This window comes from Salvelinus sp. IW2-2015, linkage group LG15 (assembly GCF_002910315.2).
Source record: "Salvelinus sp. IW2-2015 linkage group LG15, ASM291031v2, whole genome shotgun sequence".
In the NCBI taxonomy this organism is placed as follows: Eukaryota; Metazoa; Chordata; class Actinopteri; order Salmoniformes; family Salmonidae; genus Salvelinus; species Salvelinus sp. IW2-2015.
In genome coordinates, this window is record NC_036855.1 from 33,669,945 (window position 1) to 33,689,957 (window position 20,013).

The following is a 20,013-nucleotide window of genomic DNA, read 5'->3' on the forward strand; positions in this document are numbered from 1 at the left end:
CTTCTTATTATTGGTGTCCTTTAGTAGTAGTTTCTTTGCAGCATTTCGACCATGAAGGCCTGATTCACGCAGTCTCCTCTGAACAGTTGATGTTGAGATGTGTCTGTTACTTGAACTCTGTGAAGCATTTATTTGGGCTGCAATTTCTGAGGCTGGTAACTCTAAAGAACATATCCTCTGCAGCAGAGGTAACTCTGGGTCTTCCTTTCCTGTGGCGGTCCTCATGAGAGCCAGTTTCATCATAGCGCTTGATGTTTTTTGAGACTGCGCTTGAAGAAACTATGAAAGTTCTTGACATTTTCCGGATTGACTGACCTTCATGTCTTAAAGTAATGATGGACTGTAATTTTTCTTTGCTTATTTGAGCTGTTCTTGCCATAATATGGACTTGGTATTTTACCAAACAGGGCTATCTTCTGTATACCACCCCTACCTTGTCACAACACAACTGATTTGCTTAAACGCATGAAGAAGGAAAGAAATTCCACAAATTAACTTTTAAGAAGGCACACCTGTTAACTGAAATGCATTCCAGGTGACGACCTCATGAAGCTAAAAATAAAGAAAAACCCCTTGAATGAGTAGGTGTAACGGATTTCCTCTTCGTCTGAGGAGGAGTAGCAAGGATCGGACCAATGTGCAGCGTGGTAAGTGTCCATAATGAGATATTTAATAAAACAACAGAACACTGAACAAAATAACAAAAGTACAAACAAACAACCGAAACAGTCCCGTATAGTGCAAACACTGAAACGGAAAATAACCACCCACAACACACAATGGAAAACAGGCTACCTAAATATGGCTCCCAATCAGAGACAACGATAAACAGCTGCCTCTGATTGGGAACCACACCAGGCCAAACACATAGAAAACAAACAACCTAGAAAAAATAACATAGACTGCCCACCCCAACTCACGCCCTGACCAACCTAACACAAAGACATAAAAAAGAAACTAAGGTCAGAACGTGACAGTAGGTTTGTCCAAACTTTTGACGGGTACTGTACATGGTACTTTTGTATAAAGCAATCACGTAACAATAATTTATTACCATACATAAACTCTTTAATCCCACCTCTCAGCCCATCCCACCTATCACCATAGACCACCTTCGTTTGGTTTCCATGTGCCATATACTTTTCAATTGTGCTCTGATGTTTTACATACATTTATAAACTTTCTAATTTTATAGTATCTACAGATTGTGAGCTAAAGATGAAAACCTTTCCCACGGGTATTATTATATTATTTATTGGCTGACCATGGCTTTCCAAATCGCCCAACACTGCTATTTGTAAGGTTAATTTTAACCATTCCTGAACCTGTGACAATAAACAAGCTATATATGGGCAATACCAGAATAAATAATCTTGGGATTCAGTCTCTTCGCAGCAAATCTACAGAGCTGAGATTGTTTGTTTGTCCCATATATATAGCATTCTGTTGGTGGCAAGAATTTTGTATAATAATTTAAATTGAAAAAACACAACGTTTTTTTTTGTGTGCCATGGAATCGGTACATTGAAAATCTCTTCCCATTTATTTTGCAACCTGTATGGCGCAGCTGTCAACATTTTTGTCCTCAAATGAAAATATTTTTCTATTTATGCCAGTTCCTTTCAGACAATTTGTATCTTCAATATATGGCAGGCAAACAAGTTCCCTTCCTTCTCTCTTTTCCACTTGCCTCCTCCATTTTTGTGGTAGTGCTGCAATCAGTTGGTTGTAAGTTTGGATTAAGCAGACATTCCCATATATTTTCGATAGCTGCGTATGTGACATAACTCCACCGTTTCTATACCTAATATCATTAATACATCAATTTTTTTTAATTCAATTTTTTTCCATAAATAATGTTTTTTTATTAATCAGTATATTTGAGTTTAACCATAACATTTGTTGTAATATTTGTTCTATCTTTTCTGGAGGGTAAAACTGAAACTGTAACCAGCTTCGTATGGCTTGTTATGGCTGCAGCCCGACGTCATCCCGACGCCGGTACACCTATGACAAAATCCAGCTCAAGTGCACGGCGCGAAATTCAAAATCTATTTTTTTTAAATATTTAACTTTCACACATTAACAAGTCCAATACAGCATTTGAAAGATAAACATCTTGTCAATCCAGCCAACATGTCCGATTTTTTAAATGTTTTACAGAGAAAACACCACATATATTTATGTTAGCTCACCACCAAATAAAAAAGGAGGACAGACATTTTTCACAGCACAAGTAGGATGCAAGTAGCATGCACAAGCCAACCTAACTAACCTAGAACCAACCTAAATAACCTAGAAAAAACTACCTCAGATGACAGTCCTATAACATGTTACACAATAAATCTATGTTTTGTTCAAAAAATTTGCATATTTTAGCTATAAAATCAGTTTTACATTACTGCTACCATCATAGCTACATGTCAGAAATCGCACGGGAGTAGCCGAGAAATACAGACACCACGTCAACTACTAATTACACATCATAAAACATTTCAGAACAATATATGGTGGATAGCTAATGAAAGAGAAAGATCTTGTGAAGAGAGCCAATATTTCGATTTTTGAAGTGTTTTACAGCGAAAACACCACATATATTTATGTTAGTTCACCACCAAATACAAAAGACAGACAGACATTTTCACAGCAACGGTAGCATGCAAGTAGCATGCAAACAAGCTAACCTAACTAACTAGAAACTGCAACCTAAATAACCTAGAAAAAACTCCCTCAGATGACAGTCCTATAACATGTTACACATAAATCTATGTTTTGTTCGAAAAATGTGCATATTTAGCTATAAATCAGTTTTCATTACTGCTACCATCATAGCAATACACAGCTCAGTCAGAAATCGCACGGGAGTAGCCAGAGAAAATACAGACACCAACGTCAACTACTAATTACACATCATAAAACATTTCAGAACAATATATGGTGGATAGCTAATGAAAGAATAAGATCTTGTGAATAGACGCAATATTTCCGATTTTTCAGTGTTTTACAGCGAAAACCAAATATATCGTTATATTAGCTTACTACAATAGCTAGCACACAGCAGCATTGATTCTAGTCAAACGGTAGCTAGCACAGTTCGACAGATATATGAAAAGCATCCCAAATTGGGTCCTTCTTTTGTTGATCTTCCATCAGAATGTTCTCCAAGGGGTCCTTTGTTCAGAAATGTCTTTATTTCGATCCAGAACGAACACTTTCCCTCTTGAATTAGCAAGCACACTGGCAGTGCGACGCTAACTCTCCATCTTGAAAAAATTCTTGCGTGCATCACGTCTAAAGTCCAGAATCATTTCAATAATATAATTAAAGTATATTGAAAAAAACATACTTTAGGATGATATATGTGACATGTATCAAATAAAATCGAAGCCAGAGATATTTCACCTATAACGACGGTTTTCCAGGAGGCTACTCCAGATCCAACTTCGCGCCTTCCAAAAAAAATAAGTGCGCACTTCTCACTCCAAGATGTTGTATACAATTCCCTGACCGAAGATAATCAAGTGGATTTTCTTCTCTCACTTCCGCATGACACCCAGAGGAAGGCGTATGACGTGTTTCTACAGTCCTAAGTGACATGCCCTTTTATAGACAAGGGCTTGAAAAGCGACATCGATTTTGGAAATCTCACTTCCGGATAGGAAATGGGCTGTAAAAATTGTTCTGTTCCACTTAGAGAAATAATTAAAACGGTTTTAGAAACTAGAGACTGTTTTCTATCCAATAGTAATAATAATATGCATATTGTAAGAGCAAAAATTGATTAAGAGGCCGTTTGAAAATTTGCACATATTTTCCAGTTTTTCAATACGCCCCCTGCAGCCATAACAGGTTAAGAAAGGGCGATACTAAACAAAATTTTATTTTAAATGATTCGGGAAATGAGAGGTTGTAATCTGTATAAAGGCAAAAAGGCCAAGGATGAGTCTTTCTTAATAATCTACTGGAGAACCATTTTGGGTTTAAGTATAACTTATATATGAGTGAAGCTTTTAGTGAGTTTTAAAGATGTAATATTTAATCGTTTTAGCCCCCCAAACTCATATTCATTATATAAACACGTTTAATTTTGTCTGCCTTAGCGTTCCAAATAAAATGAAATATTTTTTTGCTCTTGTGATTTAAAAATGAGTCGTCTGAAGTAGGCAGCGCCATTAGTAAGTAAGTAAACTGTGATAGGGCCAACCTCTCCATGGTTGCAGAATCTTATCTATTTTTCCAAACTTTCTAATGAAATTGATTGTGGTAAGCTCATTTACATTTTTTGAGATGTGAATACCAAGTGTGTCTACTTCACCATCCGCCCATTTTATTGGTAAACTACAAGGTAGTGTTAACACTGTGTCTTTTAACGATCCAATACGTAATATGGTACACTTGTCATACGTAGGTTTTAGTCCAGAGAGGCTAGAAAAGTGATCAAGATCTTCAATAAGACTGTGCAGGGATCCAGATTGCGGAYTTAAGAAARAACTTGAGTCTTACATTGACACTTTTGTTTTTAYCCCTGAATTTCTAACCCCTTGATGTTCTTGTTGGATCTAATTTTGATAGCTAGCRTTTCAATGGCCATAATAAATAGATATGGAGACAACAGACAGCCTTGTTTTACTCCTCTTAAAATCTCTATACTTTCTGAGAAGTAACCATTATTTACTATTTTACATCTGTGGTTGCTGTACATAATTTTTACCCATTGTATAAGAGATTCACCGCTATGCATTTCWCCAGGATTTTCGCATCACAACATTGAAGTGTAAGAGGCATGCTAATAATGGATATTTTAGTACATAAAAAAACATTAAAAAATGTTTGGTGTACCTCTACTGGTATACCATCAAGCCCTGGTGTTTTTCCAGACTGGAAAGATTTAATTGCATCATTAAGTTCCTCTTTTGTAAGTTGATGTTCACACAGGTCTTTCAGTAAATGTTTTAAATTAACTTTATTATTATTATTAGGGAAGAAATCCTTACAGTTAACATCATTCAGTGGAAATGGAGGAGACTGAAAAGAAAACATATGCTTAAAATATTTTGCTACCTCTTTCAAAATATCATTTTGTGAATCATGGATGATTTCTGTAAATTCTTTTTGGTAGCATTTCTATGTTGAAGATCCAAGAAAAATGTTGTGCATTTTTCCCCATTTTCAATCCAATCCGCTTTATTTTTGTAATACATTACACTTGATCGTTCTTGAATAAGTACCTCCAATTCTTTTTGTTTTTCCTCTAACCTATTTTGTGCCTCTATAGTACAGTTTCCATGACCATCTACCTGCTCTGTTATTTCCTCTATTTCCTTTATTAGTCTAATCTCTTTGGACCTAAACCGCTTTTGTTTATAATACAATGATGAGTGTTCTATTGAATGGCCTCCAAAAGTACATGTAAAAGTGTCCCATACAATAAGGAGATCTGCTGTACCTATATTGTGCAGAAAAAACTAAATTATGAATTATTTTGTCTTAGTTAAGAACAAATTGTCATCCAATAGGCTTTTATTCCATTTCCAATATCCCCGACCACTTGGAAATTCTGCAAGTTATATGGAGGCCAATTAGATGGTGGTCCGATCGCATTCGGTCTCCTATTAATATTTTTTTACTTTTGATGCCAGCAAGAATGATTCCAGGAAGTAATCAAGACGACTAGCTTGATTAAGCCTCCTCCATATATATCTCACTAGGTCAGGGTTGTTCAGCCTCCATATATCCACTAGTTCTAATGTATCCATGATATGTGTGATCTCCTTAAGTGCTTGAGGGAGATAGTTTGTAGTGTGACTTTCTTTACGATCCATTGAGGTACTTCAAACCGTATTATAACCTCCCACAATAATAATAGATTCATTCGTTGCTTGTGAGCTCAATAGATTATTCTATATATTTTAGAAGAAGTGTGGATCATCATTATTTGGCCAAATTGATCAATTCGCCAGATCTGTTTTTGGTCAAATAGCATATTTAAAATAATACATTTCATTGAGGATCTGTTTGACCATTTTCCACAACCAGAACAACATTTTTACGAATTAGTATAATCACCCCTTTTGAGTTTCTTTGCCCATGACAAAAATGTATTTCTCCCTCCCAGTCCTTTTCCTCATCTATATTTGCAGAGTTAGTTTCCTGTAAACAATAGATATATTATTTCTCTTTTAGCCAGGTAAAAATGTATTTTTGGAGTAGGTGACAACTTTTGTAACATGATATCCTCTCCAGTCCCACTCCCATTCACAAGGAGCCGAAAGCAAAGTCTTGTATTTTTGTCTTTGGCGAAAACAAAGAAGAGTCGCCTTCCCTCGCTAGTAGTAGCTAGCTGGCAGCCTTGGTAGCTGGCTTTAGCCTGTCTAAAACATAGCAAGCTAGCTAGCYTTTTTAGCTTCCCACATCGCCATGTGAAATAATCAGATTTATAATAAAAGAATATGCCCGGCAAATATTCTTATACTAGTATAACTTAACACATTATCCCGATTTGACAAGCTGCTTGTGTTTTCATTCCCATATCATCTAAAAATAGAACTTCATGTTTTGGTCATGGAGAAAAAAGTACATGAGTAGCTAGTTGGCTACAGCAGGTTCTACCATTTCACAATAGCCTGTAATCACTAGTTATTACTTCTAAACAAAATACCTTTTTGGGTGGATTCTTGGATTTTCTTATTGTCTACTTATTTGTTGTGAAAACAAAAGAAGAGTGTCTTGTTGTCTTGTCTTGCTTGCAAATTGGCTAAACACTGCAAGCTAGCTAGCCTTTTAGCTTCCCACATCTCCATGTGAACTAATCTGATTTATAATTCAATAATATGCCCTGGCAAATATTCTTATACTTGCCAGTGTAACCTACAAGATTATCCTAATTTGAAATGCTGTTTCAATGTATTTTTTCCCATATCAGCAAAAAAAAAAAACATTCAAGGAGAAAATAGCACATGGCTATCAGTTTTAACCTAGAATAATAATCACTTACATTTTGGGGTGATTCTATAAGGCTACAATGTTGTTTGGTTTATTGTTTGAACAGTCGCTAAGATTATGTTTGGTTATTAATGCAAAATAGGCTGCTTATTTAATGTCAAACTAAACCAAGACAGCAAACTTAACCAAGACAGCATGGGTCCCCAGATCCTCAAAAAGTTCTACAGCTGCACCATCGAGAGCATCCTGACCGGTTGCATCACCATCCGGTATGGCAACTGCTCGGCATCTGACCATAAGGCGCTACAGAGGGTACTGCATATGGCCCAGTACATCACTAGGGCCAGGCTTCCTGCCATCCAGGACCTATATACTAGGCGGTGTCAGAGGAAAGACAAAAAAATTGTCAAAGACTCCAGTCATCCAAGTTATAGACTCTTCTCTCTGCTACCGCACGACAAGCGGTACCGGAGCGCCAAGTCTAGTTCCAAAAGGCCTCTTATCAGCTCCTACCCCCAAGCCATAAGACTGCTGAACAATTAATCAAATGGCCTTCCGTACTCAGTATTTACTGTTTACTTTTGTTTTTACACTGCTGCTACTTGATGTTTATTATCTATGCATAGTCACTTTACCCCCACCTACATGTACAAATTACCCCGACTAACCGGTACCCCCGCACATTGACTCGGCACCGGTACCCCGTGTATATAGTCTCATTATTGTTATTTTATTGTGTTACTTTTTACTTTAGTTTATTTAGTAAATATTTTGCAATGTTGGTTAAGGGCTCATAAGCAAGCATTTCACAGTAAGGTCTACATCTGTTGTATTCAGCGCATGTGACAAATACAATTTCATTTGATCTTGACGTTTAAGTGATTTTCAAGTTGATTAGCTTCCCTCATCTCCATGTGAAATAATCAGATTTATAATGAAATAATATGCCCTGGCAAATATTCGTATACTTGCTTGTGTAACCTACAATATTATCCCAGTTTCATATGCTGTTTCAATGTATTCACTCCCATATCAGCTAAAAATAGAATATCATCATGTTTTAGTCGTGGAGAAAAAGCACATATCTTGAAGCTGTTTTTACCAGTAGCCCGGGTTCTAATAAGGCTATAATGTTGTTTGGTTTATTGTTTGAACAGTTGCTGATATTATATTTGCTTATCAATGCAAAATAGGCTAATTTCATGCAATAACCTATAGCCTATAGATCAGATCAAGGAACCAAGCAAGCTTCCTTGCGTACACAATACTGCCCCCACGGTTACGGAAAGTATGATACGACGCGTTACAATTTTCACGTGATACGGTAGTACCGAGCACGCTATAAGGAGCCGCCCTTTTTGTGACGAGAAGCGACACTGCGCTACGCTTCGTCGGCTTGGTTTGCGTATTCTGTGTAGACCCCTTTTAGGAACTCTATAAACTACCCCCTCCCAACTCATGGCAGCCTGATAAGTTAACCAATTGTTCCCTGTGTGTGTGTGTGTGTGTGTGTGTGTGTGTGTGTGTGTGTGTGTGTGTGGTGTGTTGTGTGTTGTGTGTGTGTGTGTGTTGTGTGTGTGTGTGTGTGTGTGTGTGTGTGTGTGTGTGTGTGGTGTGTGTGTGTGTGTGTGTGTGTGTGTGTTCTCCCTGGCCAGGCTGCGGTGGTGGTGGTGTTTAACTTTGCCATGGTACTGCTCATCTTCCCTGCCATCCTCAGTATGGACCTGTATCGCAGAGAGGACGCCGCTTTGACATCTTCTGCTGCTTCTACAGGTAACATACACACACACAACACACACATATACTCTACAAATACACACGCACGCACACACACTGTATATCTCTCCGCACCCTGTGGTTCATAAAGGTGTGTCATGTGTCATATTTTTCCATGTGATTACAGCTGAGTGTATCTCTACCTCAACTTCCCTAACTGATCCTTTAATTACTGTTTAGAGTGTTGCTGTCTGTCTGTCTGTTTATCCTTCTCTCTCTTTATTAAACATCACCTGCCTGTCTGTGCATGTTCAGCTCCATAACACTCGCAGAGGCACACATTCAATAACTCCCAGAAGTACACACGGGCACATATACCAAACATCTCCAGCGCCACTGCTAGCTGTCTGTCTGTCCCCCAGCCTGTGTGCTAACTCTCTGTCTGTCTGTTACCCACCGTGTGTGCTAACTCTCTGTCTGTCTGTTACCCAGCCTGTGTGCTAACTCTCTGTCTGTCTGTCCCCCAGCCTGTGTGCTAACTCTCTGTCTGTCTGTCTGTCTGTCTGTCTGTCTGTCTGTCTGTCTGTCTGTCTGTCTGTCTGTCTGTCTGTCTGTCCTGTCTGTTCTGTCTGTCTGTCTGTCTGTCCACCAGCCTGTGTGCTAACTCTCTGTCTGTCTGTCTGTCCCCCAGCTGTGTGCTAACTCTCTGTCTGTCTGTCTGTCTGCTTCTGTCTGTCTGTCTGTCTGTCTGTCTGTCTGTCTGTCTGTCTGTCTGTCTGTCTGTCTGTCTGTCTGTCCCCCAGCCTGTGTGCTAACTCTCTGTCTGTGTCTCTCCAGCCCGTGTGCTAACAGGGTGATCCAGATCGAACCCCAGGCTTACCTGGACGGAGCAGACGCAGTCACTACAGCCCTCCTCCTACCTCCTTCCGCACCCCCCTCCCTCCTACAGCAGCCATGGTTTCTCCCAGCAGACTCAGATCACCATGCAGTCTACCGTCCAGCTGAGGACAGAGTACGACCCCAGGACTCAGGCCTTCTACACTACGGCCGAACCCAGGTCCCAGATCTCCGTACAACCGTTTACACCCGCAGCCACCGGCCCCGCCAACAACCCCAACGCCAGTCACGGTGTTCATGGCAACAACAACCACCATAGCAACCATCACAGCCGGAGTGGGAGTAGCAGTAGTCACGGCAACCTGAACAACAACAATGGTGGGCGTGGTTCCGGCTCAGTCCCGTTCCCTCCTCCCCCCGTCCTCCTCTGGCGTTCCCCTGTCTCCCCCCAGGCGGGGAGGGTGTGTGTGTGTCGGGGGAGAGTGCCAGCTCCACCAGGGATCTGCTGTCCCAGTCTGGAGAGGCTCTCTGGCTGCGCTGTCTGGAGCCCCCTGCTCCCGATGGACCCTGGCGTACTTCGCAGAGAAACACTACGCCCCCTTCCTACTGCACCCACCACAAGGTCGGTCTGTCTGTCTGTGTGTTTGTGTGTGTATGTGTGTGAGTGTGTGTGTGTGTGTGTGTGTGTGGTGTGTGTGTGTGTGTGTGTGTGTGTGTGTGTGTGTGTGTGTGTGTGTGTGTGTGTGCTGCGCGCGCGCACTTGTGGGTTCCTCCCCAGCGGTGGCTAACTCGCAGAGCCTGCTGAGTCAGACGTATCTAACCACAGAGCATGAGTAGTAAGTTAGAGTACGTTCTAGTAGTCAAATATCTTAGAGCAGGGCTAGACCTGGCTTTCAGTCTGTGGTCAGTTTCTGACTAAAAAGATCTCTGTCTTCTCTCCTGGGTGGGCCCTTAAACTGACCCCCCGACCTGACTGACTCAGTCTGTGGTCAGACAGACACTACATTATGCTGGCTGGAGTGTTGAGATGGGTGACTAAACTGGGATAGTAAAACAGGTCCTGCCAGCGGTATTTACCTGCTCTTGTCTGCGTCCCAAATGGCACCCTGTTCCCTACATAGTGCACTTATTTTGACCGGGGCCCATCTCAACACTCCTCTCTAGTCCACTTTGGAACGTGGGATGTTTCTGTGGTCGTTGGGTTTCAGTCTGTAAAGGGCCACCCATGTTCGGCGTACTGTGTACTTATCTCCCTCTCTCCCCCCTCCTCCCTCCGTCCCTCCCTCTCTTCAGGTGGTAGTCATCCTGCTGTTCCTGGTCCTGCTGGGGGTCAGTCTGTACGGGACCACACGGGTACGGGACGGGCTGGAGCTGACCGACATCGTTCCCAGGGAGACCAGCGAGTACGACTTCATCGGGGCCCAGTTCAAGTTCTTCTCCTTCTACAACATGTACGTGGTGACCCAGCGGGCGGAGTACTCCCAGGCCCAGCCCCTGCTCTACCAGCTGCACCGCAGCTTCAACACGATCCGCTACGTACTGAGGGAGGACAACGGCCAGCTGCCACTCATGTGGCTCCACTACTTCAGGGACTGGCTGCAAGGTGAGGCATATACAATACATATATATATATACTGTACGGTGCATTTGGAAAGTATTCAGACCCCTTCACTTTTTCCACGTTTTGTTACGTTACAGCCATATTTTAAAAAAAAAAATAGTATTATTTTTTTTAAATCTCAAAATGGATTTTAACAATCTGCACACACAATACCCTATAAGACAACGAGTTTTTGGAAATGTTTTCAAATGAATTATAAACAAAAAACAGAAATACCTTATTTACATATGTATTCAGACCCTTTCCTATGAGACTCAAAAATGAGCTCAGGTGCATCCTGTTTCCATTGATCATCCTTGAGATGTTTCTACAACTTGATTATAGTCCACTTGTGGGAAATTCAATTGATTGGACATGATTTGGAAAGGCACACAGCTGTCTATATAAGGTCCCACTGTTGACAGTGCATGTCAGAGCAAAAACCAAGCCATGAGGTTGAAGGAATTGTCCGTAGAGCTCCGAGACAGGATTGTGTCGAGGCACATATCTGGGGAAGGGTACCAAAACATTTCTGCAGAATTGAAGGTCCCCAAGAACACAGTGGCCTCCATCATTCTTAAATGGAWGAAGTTTGGATGCACCAAGACTCTTCCTAGAGCTGGCCGCCCGGCCAAACTTAGCAATCGGGGGAGAAAGACCTTGGTCAGGGAGGTGACCAAGAACCCCATGGTCACTCTGACAGAGCTCCAGAGTTCCTCTGTGGAGATGGGAGAAATTTCCAGAAGAGCAACCATCTCTGCAGCACTCCACCAATCAGGCCTTTATGGTAGAGTGGCCAGAGAGAAGCCACTCCTCAGTAAAAGTCACATGACAGCCCGCTTTGAGTTTGCCAAAAGGCACATAAAAGACTTTCAGACCATGAGAAACAAGATCCTCTGGTCTGATGAAACCAAGATGGAACTTTGGCCTGAATGCCAAGCGTCACATCTGGAGGAAACCTTACATCATCCCTATGGTGAAGCATGGTGGTGGCAGCATCATGCTGTGGGAATGTTTTTCAGCGGCAGGGACTTGTAGACTAGTCCGGATCGAGGGAAAGATGAACGGAGCAAAGTACAGAGAGATCCTTGATGAAAACCTGCTCCAGAGCGCTCAGGACCTCAGACTGGGGGTGAAGGTTCACCGTCCAACAGGACAATGATCCTAAACACACAGCCAAGACAACACAGGAGTGGCTTTGGGACACGTTTCTGAATGTCCTTGAGTGGCCCAGCCAAAGCCCGGACTTGAACCCAATCAAACATCTCTGGAGAGACCTGAAAATAGCTGTGCAGTGACGCTCCCCATCCAACCTGACCAAGCCTGAGAGGATCTGCAGAGAAGAATGGGAGAAACTCCCCAAATACAGGTRTGCCAAGCTTGCAGATTCATACCCAAGAAGACTCGAGGTGCTTTAACAAAGTACTGAGTAAAGGGTCTGAATACTTATGTAAATGTAATATTTCAGTTGTTTGATTTGGAGTACATTTGCCAAATGTGGGGTATTGTGTGTAGATTGATAAGGAGAAAAAAGACACAATTGAATCCGTTTTATAACAGGGCTGTAACGTCACAAAATGTGGGACTAAGTCAAGGGGTCTGAATACTTTCCAARTGCACTGTACCTGCATACAAACACACAGGCTTGCACCGTACACTTTTTAGCTGTCATGTACTACAGGCATCCTCATTAGCTGCGGTTGTTTTCCAGCAACAGGAACCATGTAGACCTAAGCCTGTGAACAACAGCTGGACACCGCTGGTGATGCATTGTGGGTTGACGTGCTTGTACATTTCCGCGTGTATTCCATCTGCGTCCGCGCTTGCACACGTATGTATGTGTGTGCTTGAATGTGTGGTGCGCGGCGTGTGTGTGTGGCTGGGCGGGGGAGCTGCAGAGTGGGTGGGTTACAGAGAGCTGTGTTTAATATTGCTCAGTGAGATGGCTGGACAAATTGGACCCAGACAGCGAGCAAGGGGAGACCCAAAACACTATCCCAGGAACAGGCTACCGGCCAGGGGGAACGGAGAGGGGAGTGCAGGAGGCCAAGAGGAGAGAAACACAGAAAAGAGAGAGAGCAATGAAACAATTAGTAATTGAGAGGTAGAGATAGAGAGCATGACGGAAAGAAGTTAAGACACAGAGGTAGAGAGGTATATTCTCGGCCTGTTCTACCTGAACGTGTGTCGGAGTTGGATACTGAGTTTGTCCTTGCTCTTATACAATGCACTAACCAGCACAGTGTGTACCACGTACCAACGTCTTTTAAGGCGTTTAAGTGAGGTCTCATAAAGTACGCGGGGGAGAAATGTGTGTAATTAGACAATCATTATCCCACTCAGTGTGTGGGACTAAAACTGAAACACATTGACTTACAGGCCCTGGATTTACTAGTCTCACATCGCAAACCGTTTGGAAGAGGTTTAACACGTTCAGCGCTTTGTGCTGAGATTCAAGTTCAAGCCGACACAAGAAAACCACCAGCCATACAGAGAGAGAGAGGAGAGAGAGAGAGAGGAGAGAGAGAGAGAGGGGAGAGAGAGAGAGAGGAAGAGAGAGAGAGAGGAGAGAGAGAGGAAGAGAGGAGAGAGAGGGGAGAGAGAAAGAGAGAAAGAGAGGGAGAGAGAGAGCAAGAGAGAGAGGAGAGAGAGAGAGGAAGAGAGAGAGAGAAGAGAGAGAGAGGAAGAGAGGAGAGAGAGAGAGAGAGAGGAAGAGAGAGAGAGGAGAGAAGAGAGAGAGAGAGAGAGTTGTTGTTGCTGTGTGTGTCCGGTTTGAGGTTTTGCTGTGTAATTGTGAGACAAAAAGAGGTTGCCGTGAGACCGAAATGGAGTGGGTTCTACAGAAGAGGCAATTACTGTGTTGTATGTCTATATGTAGTCAATATCTCCACAGGCCAGAGCACCGCGGAGGAAGGTATGGCGATATCCCGGAAGAGAGACTTCACATGTTGTTGTGCTCTGTTTGGTTTGTGTCCGTTAGAAACCGACTGGTCGTGCTCCTAATGACTTCTACAACGGTCTGGCTACCACTTATGTTCCGCTGTGGTGCTCTGCTCCGGGGGACAGAGTGCTGCGCTGTCTCTGTTCGCTGTTTGAAGAGTGCGGTTCAAGGCCTTGCGGTCCTTTTGACCGTAGTCTGCTTTTTAGAAGTTCTCTTGAGGAATGCGGCCGTGCCCACCGGTTGTTGTGGAAAACACGGCCCGTTTTGGATGTGTGGTCGAGTTTTGATCTTCTTTTTTGAATTTTTTTTTATAGAGCGCTGTCCTGTTTTTCAGTTTGAATGGAGCATGTTGAGAGGTCTGTTGGTCTTGGTGGGGAATGTGGAACATGCTTTTGATGTGGCCATGTGTTTTGTGTGTTCAACTACGTTTTCTTGTAGAGAGAAGTGCCGTTGTGTTTGGTATGCTGTGATGTATGGTTTTGCTATAGTTCTTTTTTATTTTTTGGTGTGTTTTATGATGTTTGGTTATGTTATGGTTGTTTTGTGCGTTGTGACGTATGGTTATGTTATGGTTGTGAAATGGTTGCGTTGTGGTTGTGTGTCTACAGGTCTGCAGGCAGCGTTTGATCAGGACTGGGAGTCGGGTCGGATCACACAGAGCAGCTACAGGAACGGTTCAGACGACGGGGTCCTGGCTTACAAATTGCTGGTACAGACCGGACGCAGGGACAAGCCCATCAACTTCAACCAGGTGAGACCCGCTTAATAATACCAGGCTAAACTCCATTCACTTCAACCAGGTGAGACCTGCTTAATAATACCAGGCTAAACCCATTCACTTCAACCAGGTGAGACCCGCTTAATAATACCAGGCTCAACCCATTCACTTCAACCAGGGTGAGACCCGCTTAATAATACCAGGCTCTAACCCATTCACTTCAACCAGGTGAGACCCGCTTAATAATACCAGGCTCAACCCATTCACTTCAACCAGGTGAGACCCGCTTAATAATACCAGGCTCAACCCATTCACTCAACCAGGTGAGACCCGCTTAATAATACCAGGCTCAACCCATTCACTTCAACCAGGTGAGAGTCACTTAATAATACCAGGCTAAACCCATTCACTTCAACCAGGTGAGACCGCTTAATAATACCAGGCTAAACCCATTCACTTCAACCAGGTGAGAGTCACTTAATAATACCAGGACTAAACCCATTCACTTCAACCAGGTGAGAGTCACTTAATAATACCAGGCTAAACCCATTCCCTTCAACCAGGTGAGAGTCACTTAATAATACCAGGCTAAACCCATTCACTTCAACCAGGTGAGAGTCACTTAATAATACCAGGCTAAACCCATTCACTTCAACCAGGTGAGAGTCACTTAATAATACCAGGCTAAACCCATTCACTTCAACCAGGTGAGAGTCACTTAATAATACCAGGCTAAACCCATTCACTTCAACCAGGTGAGAGTCACTTAATAATACCAGGCTAAACCCATTCACTTCAACCAGGTGAGAGTCACTTAATAATACCAGGCTAAACCCATTCACTTCAACCAGGTGAGAGTCACTTAATAATACCAGGCTAAACCCATTCACTTCAACCAGGTGAGAGTCACTTAATAATACCAGGCTAAACCCATTCACTTCAACCAGTGAGAGTCACTTTAATAATACCAGGCTAAACCCATTCACTTCAACCAGGTGAGAGTCACTTAATAATACCAGGCTAAACCCATTCACTTCAACCAGGTGAGACTCAGCTATTAATAACCCTTTATAGTCGATGGAAATGGCCTATATGGATAGGGCTAAATTGAAATGTTTCTTATTGAAAAAATATGAAAATCATATGCAGAACGATGGTAGCAATTAAAATGGACCAGTTTGGAGATTATCGGGAAATGATTAGACGTAAAATGAGAAGACAACAGTTCACCTGACACAAGACTGAATCCAAACATTAAACGGTTGATTTTATGTTCATTTTACATTTACTGTCCTTTTTGCCACATTTGTTGATACCGAAATCTAGAAATACTCTGGATACATTCAGTAACATGATAAGAACATTCTTGGAAAATATGGGGTAGGTGCAACATAAGACAAAAAAATGACAAGGCTTTAAGTGAGAGGACTAACTGGTGTTTCAAAGTGACCACACACCTCTCCAAAGTGTGCACAGTTCCTAAGTCATTTCCATGCACTTTTATGACTCAAAGAAAAGTCTTCAACTACAAAGAGCTTTTTTGACCTCTCCTAGCTGTGCCGTTGAGGAACTAGAGCAAGCACACTTGTAGTTGTTTGGTTTGGAACACGGCCCTGCATCCCCGCCTTTACACGATTACTGTTGTTGTTTACGCAATCCAAAAACGGTCCATTATAAATCGCAATCTGGATCAAATGGGAATCATTTGAAAGCTTGTTCTATTGCCAACATGACGAGCTAAATTGTCAAATACGATCTTACAGTTCTAGGCTTTCACAAGGCAATTCAGAGAAGCAGATCGTCATTTTGGGGCGCATGGAATGGAGTCATGAGTTAATTTAGGTGTGTGGGGTCCGCGCCAAATGTTCTTCACAATACAACAAACAGGCTCATTCTGTTCAGGACAACCCAGGGTATAATGCCATGTCATCTAGTAACTGTACATCAAACATAGTGATCATAAACACTGACACTGTATATTACATGATTTCTATGATATAGAAATGTGAAGTGCACGTTTGGACAGGGGTTTATTATAATCCTCAACGTCTCTAGTCCTCGTAATTTCCAGCATTTCCCTCACTCAGACAACAAAAAAATATATATATTTTTTTTAAGTTGCCCAATTAGCTGGAGGGATGTGGGGAACTTCTCGTCGCGCGTGGTGCTCAAGCTCAGAACGGCTGTCAGTCAAAACCCATACAGCGTTGTGACGCGCCGAGCCAGAGCTCTGACGTCATGTATAGCATGTTACTGTACAGCCACTGCGTTCCAATTTAGGCGCTTATCAGTGTCCAAATCTGCCAATTTCAACTCGTATGCGGGTACAAGTGTCAAGGGCTAATACCAGGCAAAACCCTATTCACTTCAACCAGGTGAAACCCACTTATTAAAACCAGGCTAAACCCATTCACTTCAACCACGTGACTTGTCTCCAACCCATTTATTTAAAAAACTGAGTTTTTCGATCAAAACCCATTCACTTCAACTAGGTGGGTGTACAGTATGATCAACACTCCTTTATCTAAACCAGCTGGGTGTGGGATCGTAAGTCGCCCACTTTAACCAGGTGATTATTTGTTGATTACTACAAAGCAAGCCCGTCAAACTCTGCCTATGACCCTATCTCAAATCAAATCAAACTTTATTTGTCACATGCGCCGAATACAACAAGTGTAGACTTTACCGTGAAATGCTTACTTACAAGCCCTTAACCAAAAGTGCAGTTCATGAAGAGTTAAGAAAATATTTACCAAGTAGACTAAAATAAATAGTAATAATAAAAAGTAACATAATAAGAATAACAATAASGAGACTATATACAGAGTGGGTCTAGGGTGTCCGGGAGGATGCTGTTGATGTCAGCCATGACCAGCCTTTCACAAGCACTTCATGGCTACCGACGTGAGTGCCACGGGGCGGTAATCATTTATGCAGGTTACCTTCGCTTCCTTGGACGGACACAGGGACTATGGTGGTCTGCTTGAAACATGTAGGTATTACAGACTCGGTCAGAGAGAGGTTGAAAATGTCAGTGAAGACACTTGACAGTTGGTCCGCGCATGCTTTGAGTACACGTCCTGGTAATCCGTCTGGCCCAGCGGCTTTGTTGACCTGTTTAAAGGTTTTGTTCACATCGACTACCGTGAGCGTTATCACACAGTCATCCAGAACAACTGGTGCTCTCGTGCATGCTTTAGTTTTGCTTGCCTCGAAGCGAGCATAAAAGGCATTGAGGAGTACACTATCTGACTTAAGCAGAACTATTTGAATGCTTGATGATGCTCAGTAGCCTTCTTATCCTGTCCTTCTCATCTCTTGTCCTGGAATGTAGCAGTGGTACAGTAGGATTGTACAACATTGGATTTAATGAAGCCTTGGAGAACGGGATACTGAGTGACACAGAGCCCATTTTGTCCTATGTGGGTGTACGTGTGAGTAGAGGTCTGTGGCTGGGCCTAGGAAAGCCACACCTGGCTTATAAACAGGCCTTTCTCTCKCTCTCGCTCTCGCTCTCGCTCTCTCTCTCTCTCTCTCTCTCTCTCTCTCTCTCTCTCTCTCTCTCTCTCTCTCTCTCTCTCTCTCTCTCTCTCTCTCTCTCTCTCTCTCTCTCTCTCTCTCTCTCTCTCTCTCTCTCTCTCTCTCTCTCTCTCTCTCTCTCTCTCTCTCTCTCTCTCTCTCTCTCTCTCTCTCTCTCTCTCTCTCTCTCTCTCTCTCTCTCTCTCTCTCTCTCTCGCTCTATCTCTCTCTGATGACTTTACCAAGCCCAGGAATTTAAAGCCCTCGCCGGGGCTGCAACCCGTCTCTGAAAAAGCTATTAACTCTTCATTCAAACCGTTTGTCCCATTTGCTGCTAGCTACAGGCTAGAGATACCCAACTCTAACCATGGTGTGTGTGCATGTGTCTGTGTTCCCGTTTGCATCAGATAACACAGTTGAACACTTTCACGGTGTTTCTAGTTAAGGCTAGGTGTGATAGTAAGCCGCCAGACAGAGGAAGATAGATGGCAATATCATGCCCCCTGGAGTCTGAAGGTATGTGTGTGTGTGATGAATCATTGAAGCGTACCCTAGATCCTCCACTATCTGGCTAATAGTGTAGCCTAGCAGTATCTCCCAAATCGTCGCTGTCTGATGTAAACCTCTTATCTCCAAAAACAGAAACTTCTCAGGAAATTGAAAAAAATGACCATTAATCAACATACAATTATGAAACGTCAGAAGCTACTTTGAATACATTTTCTTGCTTCTTGAATCATGAAATGTTCAGAGTACATTGACAGGAGTTACTGCTTTCAATAAATAAAAAATAAACATGTGGGCAGAAATGGAGTTACACGGTTTTCATCAGACAGCGACGCAATGGTGGGTCTGCTACAGATGTTGTTCTGTTAGTTGGATGGGTTTTTGCCTTTAGTTGGTGGTTGGTAAACCACTAGCATAGATATCACGAAACAGCCCGGGCCTGGGAGGCCTGCTGGTGTGCGGGCGGCCCTATGATGTCACTTCCTGTGCCTGTGAGGGAAGCGGAGCTGGCTGCAGGGCGATGGGCCGCCAGCCGTGCTCCATGGGCTTCCCGTGACAGCTTGAAGACATACAGTGGTTGCGTATCCTGCTGCTTAATGCAAGACAGACCTTTGGAATTCAACTCTCTCTCTCTCCCCGTCTCTCTCTCACTCTTCCGACTTTTCCTCTCCCTCCCACTCTCTTTCTAGGTTTTCTCTCCCTCTCTCTCACCGTTTTCTCTCTCTTTCAAAGTTCTATTTTCCCCTCTCTCCGGCGCTCTTCTCTCTCTCTCTCTCTCTCTCTCTCTCTCTCTCTTCCCTCCCTCTTCTTATTTTCTCTGTGCTCTGCTGCCGTGTCCCCTTTCAATGAGTGGAGAGGAGCTGAAGCACGTGATCTCTTTGAGTCAACACTGTGTGTGTGTGCGTGCGTGTGTGCGTGCGTGCGTGCATGTGTGTGCGTGCGTGCGTGTGAGAGAGAGAGAGTACATTTTTTTGGTCAAAGTGTGCACGCATATACTGTACAGTAGTAGCTGTATTTTTTTCCATGTCAAATTAAGAACAGATATTTTCCAACCCTGGCAAATTGCAAAGCTAGATGTTTTATTTTGATATGCCACACCACAGCTTTCTGGGGAGGCATTTTCGCTTTGATGTCTTTCTGCTAACATTTCTCCCAGCACTGGACGGCCATTCGTTCCTTATGGCCAAGGGAATTATATGAAAGTTGGCAATGTGTGTGTTTCTGAGAGAGAGA

The 20,013-nt window shown here is 42.8% G+C and overlaps 1 protein-coding gene across 1 annotated transcript in view; it reads left to right on the top strand.

Annotated features, from left to right (window-relative positions):
* Nucleotides 1–8,582: 8,582 nt before the first annotated feature.
* Nucleotides 8,583–20,013, top strand: part of LOC111974363 (protein patched homolog 1) — a gene marked incomplete at its 5' end in the record, with an annotated part of 40,968 nt that continues 29,537 nt past the window's right edge. Inside the window, 8 exon segments of the mRNA XM_070446834.1 lie at nucleotides 8,583–8,682; nucleotides 8,685–8,715; nucleotides 9,496–9,555; nucleotides 9,557–9,903; nucleotides 9,906–10,040; nucleotides 10,043–10,125; nucleotides 10,789–11,098; nucleotides 14,645–14,787. Coding sequence (XP_070302935.1) covers nucleotides 8,583–8,682; nucleotides 8,685–8,715; nucleotides 9,496–9,555; nucleotides 9,557–9,903; nucleotides 9,906–10,040; nucleotides 10,043–10,125; nucleotides 10,789–11,098; nucleotides 14,645–14,787 — 1,209 coding nt within the window.